Source organism: Perognathus longimembris, chromosome 11, assembly GCF_023159225.1.
Source record: "Perognathus longimembris pacificus isolate PPM17 chromosome 11, ASM2315922v1, whole genome shotgun sequence".
Lineage (NCBI taxonomy): Eukaryota > Metazoa > Chordata > Mammalia > Rodentia > Heteromyidae > Perognathus > Perognathus longimembris.
In genome coordinates this window covers 37,997,216-38,005,613 of record NC_063171.1, presented here as the reverse complement: position 1 = coordinate 38,005,613, position 8,398 = coordinate 37,997,216, and the positions used below count along the sequence as shown (strand labels likewise).

General features: G+C 39.6%; 1 protein-coding gene across 1 annotated transcript; it reads right to left on the bottom strand.

Moving 5' to 3' along the window:
* Positions 1–3,550: 3,550 nt before the first annotated feature.
* Positions 3,551–4,504, bottom strand: LOC125359634 (olfactory receptor 6P1). Its single transcript, XM_048357443.1, has one exon. It carries the CDS (start codon positions 4,502–4,504, stop codon positions 3,551–3,553), a length of 954 nt encoding a protein of 317 aa, XP_048213400.1.
* Positions 4,505–8,398: the final 3,894 nt, after the last annotated feature.

Here is an 8,398-nt window from a genome sequence, read left to right as displayed (position 1 = left end):
GGGGGGCTGGTCTCAAAGCCAGTTCTTCTGGTTCCAGACCCAGAGAACTGTGGCCTGCTTCCGCATTCCCCCAGGGCTGGGGGAAGGGTGGCGTCTCGGGAGCACTCTCCTCTGCCCTTCTCCCTCAAGGCCAAAGCTGAACCCCAACAAATTCTACCTTGGCAAAAGCAGCATGCACAGAGGACACATACCAAAACAAAATGAAATTACAAAAATAAAAGGAAGGGGGAACACAGCTAATTTTTTTTTAAAAAATCAGGCAAATCCAGAGATAGCTACTGGAATTACAAACATATTGTCTGGAAGAATTAACTTCACTGACTGTCTAGCCTTGTGAATTACAACTGCACAGAGATAGCAAATATCACATTTTGCAGAATGACAAAACATGAGATTTGGAAAGGTCATGATATTTCTTTGAAAACATAGGAAAATATGTTCCATTAAATATGGTTAAAAACTGAAAACTTAAAGCTAGAACTACTTAGAAAGATTCTGAAAGAATACGTGACAAAAATTAAGACAAAATTAAAAATTAAACCTAACAAGAGAAGGTGAAATCTTCTATCTTAGTTTACAAATGAGGCTGACACATGGTTATTAGAACAGGCATATCTGTAAGAAGCATATAGTGATATTGCTCATTAGAAAATGAAGATGAATATGCAGCTTAACATTCAGTGAGTGTTTACTGTGAGCTGTGTCATATGCTGAAGGCAAGGTAGCTTTGGGAAACAGATAGAAGACACACCATCTCAGCAGGATATCGAGAAGTAATAGGGAGTCTTGTAAGCAGCAATTGGGCAAAACTGTCATTCAAAATCATGACTGAGCTGGGTGTTGGTAGCTCATGCCTGTAATCCTAGCAACTCAGGAGGCTGAGATCTGAGGATCATGGTTGGAAGCCAGCCTGGAAAAAAAATCCCCATGAGACTTCAATTAACCACTCAAAAACCAAAAGTGAAGCTGTGGCTCAAAGTGGTAGAGTGCTAACCTTGAGGGAACGAGCTCAGGGACAGGGCCCAGGCCCTGATCTCAAGCCCCACAACTGACACACACACACAAAATCATAGCTGACATAAGATTTACACACAGGAGTTAAGTGTCTTCCCTGACTTGGAACCTTTAAACCCCGTAAGAGCCAATGTCTCTTGTGACTGTTTTGTGGACATCCAAATTTCCTGAGAAAGCTAAACCAAGTTACCAAAGTAGTTGAAGTTATAATTTCTCAGTGGCCATTTATAGTAATTAATTATCTTCCCGGACAGAAGACATTTACCAATCAAAGGTTATTTGTATCATAAGACATATTATCTACAACATTCATTAAGTTTTTCAAAAGATTAAGTGAGAAAGTTAACCGTAGTCCAAATTTATCCATTGAAGGTTTGCTCATTCTTTGCTCACACATGCTATTTATGTAATATTAACAACATTCATATGAGGTAAATGATATTATTTTAATTATAAAAGGGAAAATAAAGAACAGAGATGTAAACAGAGATGAACATATATTTAGTGGTGCCACCAAAATGATCCCAAACCTTATTAGTTATAGAGTCTGAATTCTGAACCATAAACACATGCCTTCCATAACTCTATGAAAGAAGAAGAGAATGTAATATAGCCTGAACCATATTCAGAGAAGTTGCTAAGATTTCTAGAAATTGTTATAAAAATAGAACCAACCAAAGAAATAGGGATGGAGAGTGTTGCTCAAGTAGTAGAGTACCTGTCTATCAAGCAGCATGCCGTGATTTCAGACCCTAATACTTCCACAAAGGAAGAAAAAAAATAGATCCACATGTATTATTTTAGTATCAGACCTTTTTGGTAATTTGATTTTAAGTATCAGAAAACCCCAAATGATTCTTTCTCAATTGGATTTTCCTTTATGGCCAGCTATCCTCCCTAACCCTTTCCAGCCTGGCTTAGAATAGGCAAAGGTACATGGTGATTTTTAAAAATATGTATTTATTGTGATTTGTTCAATTTAATGTTTATTTCAATCTTTCATACATTCTGTATCTAAATAATAACTATGGAAATTGGTTTGATGTGCAGAAGTTTGGGTAAATGAAGCTGGAGTCTGGATATGAAAAGAAAGATCTGAGAAGTTCAAGCAACTTTCTAAAACCCAAGGGGATCTAGTGGACTTATTTAGGGGAGAAATTGAAGGCACTCTACGCAGTGCAGAGGTCTCTTCTTTTTGTCTCTTTGTCTTTCATCTTCTCTCTCATTAAAGTGTTTTCTGATCATTAGCCCAGGGTTAAAATTTCAAATAGTTGACAAATGGTATGACCCAGGTACAAATGGAAGCTGTTTATAGTGCTGGTGAAGATTCTATATAAAAGTTTCCTACCAGTCGGGCACCTGTGGCTCATGCTAGTAATCCTAGATACTCAGGAGGCTGGGGTCTGAGGATCATGGTTCAAAGCTAGCCCAGGCAGGAAAGCCCACAAGACTCTTATCTCTAACCAGCCACCAGAAAACCAGAAGTGGCACTGTGACTTAAGTGGTAGAATGCTAGACTTGAGCTGAAACTGCTCAGGGACAGCATCCAGGCCCGGAGTTCAAGTCTGATGACAGACCAAAAAAAAAAAAATTTCCTAACCCAGTGAATTAGTATTCACTACTACTACTAAATGGTCTTTGTCCATTAAACCAATCAGCTTTATACTCAATAAGGAGAGATGAATAGGCTATTTAACAGTATTTGACTGAGTACCAAGAACTCTCCATTGCAATTTTTATAGACAGGATATCTGAAGAGATAAAATTTATGTCATCTACTTATTAGATAATGTGAAATTTATTCTTGGGCTGTAATATGTACTTCTACAGTTTCTTATGTAAGTGGCATTTGAGAATATGAATCTTTGAAATTTCAGAATAGTTTTGTCTTGACATAGAGAGCAATAAGCCCCTTCTCCTACATTAGTGTTTTCTCACTTATAAATTAATATGCTTGGCTTAAAGCAGAGAACCTTAAAACCATTAGTGAAATGATAGTTCCTGAAAAGTCTTACAGGTTATTTGTAGCAGGAGTACAGCTCAGATTCTCCATGTATTTTCTGGGAATCTTGTTTTCTTTTTAATTTTTTTTAATTTCTGATATCAGGGTTTGAACTCATAGGTTTTGAGCTTGCTTGAATTGCTTGCACATGGCTGGTCCTCTACTACTTGAGCCACTCCTCCAGCCTGGTCTCTTTTGGATAACTGGACTCTCTCTTCAGGTTGGCTCTGAACTTTGGTTATCTAGGTCCCAGCCTCTTGAGTAGCTAGGATTATAGGCATGAGCCCGTGGAACCTGGTGGAATTTCAATCTTAACCATTTCCTAGGAGATTCATAGGTAACTAGTCCAATCTTATCTTGGAAATCCATGTTTATGAATCAACAATTCATAACCTTTGATTTGTATCGGAAGGTACCCAGAGAACAAGTAGAGAACCTCAGTTGGCCTTGTACTTCCCTGTAAGTTTATTCTGTGATTCCTGGATGTGACCCTATTATGACTATTATTTCCTCCCTTTTAGGACCTGTTGTACATCAGTCTGGAACATTCCTAGGGTAGTGGCACTTTCCCAGCAACATCTTCCTGAAAGCATCCTTCACCTCCTTGTTTCTCAGGCAGTAAATGGCTGGGTTGAGGAATGGTACAATGACAGTGTAGAGCACAGAAATTATTTTGTTGTGGTTGAAGGTGTACATGGCCCGGGGCCGTGCATAGGTAAAGAGAGTGGAGGAATAATAGATAACAACCACTGTTAGGTGAGAAGTACAGGTGGAAAAGGCTTTGTGGCGTCCCTGGGCAGTAGGGATCTTCAGGATGGCAGCAATGATGGCAGCATAGGATAAAACCACAGCCACAAGAGGGAGCAGAATCATCACCAGAGCAAGGAGGAAGTCCACTAGTTCAGCCTGCTCCTTGTCAGAGCAGGTGAGGTTGAGTAGTGGGGAAATATCACAGAAAAAGTGATTGATGATGTTGGGGCCACAATAGGACAATCTAGAGATAAAAAGAAGCTTCATCATGGAACTGAAGAAACCACTGCCCCAAGAGGCAGCAGCAAGGCGAGTAGCCAGGCTAGGAGGCATGAGGGTCGGGTAACGGAGGGGTTCACAGATAGCCAGATAGCGGTCATAGGCCATCACTGCCAGCAGGACACATTCGGTGCAGGCTAAGGCAATGAAGAAGTAGAGTTGGGCCATGCATCCTACAAAGGCGATTCTACCATCCTGGGTAAGAAAGGCTCCCAAGAGCCGGGGAATGGTAACATTGATGTACCAGAGCTCCAGGAAGGAAAGATGGCCAAGGAAGAAATACATGGGGCGGTGAAGGCTTGAAGTGAGCCAGATGGTGGAGATGATGAGTGCGTTCTCCAACAACGTCAGCAGATAAATTGCAAGAAAGAAGACAAAAAGGAGCAGTTGGAGGGATGTTGAGGTAGGGAAGCCCACCAAGATGAACTCCTCCACATGACCCTTACTCACGTTTCTCATCATCTCTTGTCTGCCTGTAAAAGCAAATGGAAGAAAAGAAAAAAAAGGTTGAAAAGCAGTTGGACCAAACTACTAGCATTCCTTTACAGGTGATAACTTATGAAGATATTCAATGGGACATAATATTTTCAATCATTACTTATCATTTTCTCCTTTGCCATGCTGTTTTATTTCCCATTTCCAGGGAAGATTGTACTCAACATCTAGCAAGCCCTAATTACAGTGGGCAGTTGACAAATGCTTACTGAGTGATTGCATTACCAGCTTTGGTATTCTGATTCTTTTACTATTGTTTTTTTTTTTTTTTTTAATTCAGGATGTCCTCTTCCTTCAGTAAAACCTAAACTCCTATGCTTGTAATACTTTTACTTAATATTGGTTGAACTAATGCGATAATTAAAGGAGTAATAACAGCAAGCTGGAACCTCAGGGAAATGGATTAAAAGAAGCAATATCTTGAGGCAATTGCTTGAGCTCTCGTGTAAGACAACTCCTCAGGAAGAAGGTTGGTTTGCAAACTGTTCATTCACAATTAGAGGAGCCATTCAGTCACTAAGGAGGAGATAAAGGAAGCTGCTTCAAAGAGGAGTGGTTTCTCTGCTCATTTAACAATTTTTTTTTTTTTGGCCAGTCCTGGGCCTTGGACTCAGGGCTTGAGCACTGTCCCTGGCTTCTTTTTGCTCAAGGCTAGTGCTCTGCCACTTGAGCCACAGCGCCCTTCTGGCCATTTTCTATATATGTGGTGCTGGGGAATCGAACCCAGGGCTTCATGTATACAAGGGAATCACTCTTGCCACTAGGCCATATCCCCAGCCCTAACAAATGTTTTTGAACTTTGTCTTTCCTTCTTTCTTTTCCAGTACCAGAGTCAGAGTGTCTCATTTTCAGAGCTGGTGTGATAAGTATAAAAATGTCATTCACGCCAAGCTGTAGACCCAGGTTGCTGTGCCACTGGTGGACCCAGCTACTCAGGAGGATGAGAGGGGTTTGAGGCTCACAGTTCAGAGCCACTCTGGGCAAAACAGTGACTGAGTCTCTGTCTCCAAAAAGAAAAGGGCTCCCCAAAAGGTGTGCCAGTTCTAATTTCTGGAACCTATGAACAATACAGACTTTGTAAAGATTTTGTAGGGATGATCAAATTAAGAACTTTTGGATGGGGAGATTATCCTGGTTTAAGGAGGGGGCCTCTGTTTAAAGCAATCAAGGTGTCCTTAAAAGAGACAGCTAGAAGGAAATTGGCAAAAGGCACAGAGGAAAAGGAAGTTGACAGCCAAGCAAAGAGGGAAGTGAAGATGCTGCTGGCTTTGAAGACTGGAATGATCCAGTCTTCAAGAATCAAGAATGCCATCTAGGAGTAGAAACTAGAAGACATGATGGAGGAATTCTCCCTGAGAACTCCCGGAGAGGGAGCCAAGTCCTTCCAGCACTTTGAATTCAGTCAATGGACACTAAGTCCAGATTTTCATCTTACAGGACTGTAAGAGTAAATCTACATTGTTTCAAGCCACCCCATGTATGGTAATTTCTTATGGCAGCCATAGGGACTTAACAAATATTCAAAGTAGAGTAGGCAGTCATATTCCCCTTAGCCATTTCCCTCTGCTTTCCCTGTCTTCCATCAATATTGTTAGTCAGCAGACTTTCTCCACAGCATTACTGGAGAAATTGCAAGTCTTGACTTGAGATAGGGTCACGATGAATACCATTAAGCATTTCCATTTCCATTATGGGTGAGACTTAAGCACTTGCCTTATTTTTTTCCTTCAAGGGACTCTGCAAACATGATATACCAGCTCAGTAACTGTTTTTGCATCAGGCATTTAAGTAGTTACAGGAGACTAATTTCACTATACCGGAGGTATTGATCTTTTAAATGAAACTACTGTGTCATTGTTTTGTATGTTTAATAGAATATAAATATTGATACTGTGATGTCTACTAACACTTGTTTAAAATTATATAAGATGAGTGCCTTTTATAATGAGAATTTTTATACCATTTATCTCACTGAAGCCACAATGTATGGGCATTATAGTATAATTTTTATAAGTGTATGTTTTTTTAATGGATTTCTCTGTATTCATTTACATATTTTTTGTTTTACATTCTTTAGATTATAGTGCTTTCTCAAAGATTTTCCTCTGGATATTATGTATTTAGCATATATTTTACCCCAAATCATTTAGATGCATGACAAATTTGGCAGAAAAGCAAACTGGATATGATATAAAAATTTATTGGAGAGTCATCTCCTAATAACGTGGAGTTTTATTCTCATGTGCATCCATGACTACATATTGCCCTAAATGAGAAAAGAAGCCAGCATCAATTTCATTTTTATTTTTCATTTTGAGGATATAAGCATTGAGAAAACTAGTTCAGAAGATATGTGACATTGGTAGACCAGGTTGGGAAATAAAAATTGTTTTGTTGTCACAATGACTCTAAATCTTTTCAACATTTTATTACTTGTTTGCAAACCTCACACAGTCATTTATCATCAAAATTATTTTTATTGATTGATTAAGGTGACTGCGCTGATTAGGCATTTCCATGGTGTTAAGGGAAGGTTGGGAGTGACTACCTTGCAACAGTGTTAGTACTTAGTCTCCTGCCCTTCTTAGAGACTGGCCCTGGCAGTAGCTTGGCATTCTGGGGAGCTTCACACAAGGGGATTCAGCGGTGCCTTTCCTTGCAAAAAGGGAGCGAGAGCTTTGGGAAGAGAAGTGGAAGTGAAAAGAACACTTTCTCAAACAGGTTAATTTTTAAGAAAAGCTTATCAGGATATAAGATCAGAGAATAATTCCTTTGAAGCCATTGCTGTCTGTATCTTGGGGAAAAATTTGTCATCTTAAATGGTTGTAAATCTGAGTTCCTGAAAACAGTGACTTCAATGTTTAAGGCACTTTATCTGAGAGAGCTGGAAGATGAGATGTGGTAGATAAAGGCCTTGGGGGATGGTACAACAGAAGAAGAAACAAACATCTGAGAATAATGTCTGGAGTCTTGGAAGAGCCAAACAAAGAGAATTTAGATGCTATAGAAACCTGAGCTATGACTGCAGGGCTGCCAAGGGTCGTGTCTTCATCCTACTCACCTCAGGAAGCAGAGCAGTGCCTAGAGCAAAGTAGGCCCTCAATAAATACTAGTGGACTTGAGTTCCAGTCTTGTTTAAAAAATAATTTTGAATAGTTTGCAGACACATATTTTGCAAAGGCAGCTAATTGAGCTAAACAAAAACTGAATTCATTCTCAGTTTTAGCTCTACATGAAATTGGGTTGAAATTCCATCTTGTCTAGGGACAGCCCTAAAGGACAGGGGAGAGAAAATGTTGAAAAATGGGATGGAGATTGGAAACCAGTCTAGGATGCCATTGGTCTGTGCAACAAATTTATTTGAAGTCAGGATAACTATTTGCCCCCAGAATGAAACAAGCAATTTATTAGTTTTAAATGTGTCTGTTAAAATATGTCTGTGTACCTCAAACAAAGTAAGCCACTTGGATCACCTGCACTAACTGGCAAACCTGCCTGCATTCCTCCCTGACTCCTACCTCCTTGACATTACGTAAATGCAGCTTTAAGAGCACACTGCTGGCCATCCAAAGTACTCAGGAAGTAACACAACTCCTGTCTAGAGACATGCTGGGTACAGCCTTCTACATTTCCAGAGAAAAATTAAGTGTGCTTTGCTTTCCTTCAATTCTTCATTTGATCATCAGAAATCAAAGAGCATCAATAATCTAGAAAAGATTTTGATGAATCAAAAATTGAGAAATTTTGGAGCTATTGTAATTAATACTTTAGCCTGTGTCCACAGGCATATTAAGAAAACATAATAATAAGTTGGACTACCTTGTTCCAGACAGCAAACCCTTTTCACTTGCTGACTTA

Coding starts and splice junctions, on each gene's coding strand:
- LOC125359634 (XM_048357443.1), bottom strand. CDS start 4,504: ATGAGAAACGTGAGTAAGGGTCATGTGGAGGAGTTCATCTTGGTGGGC.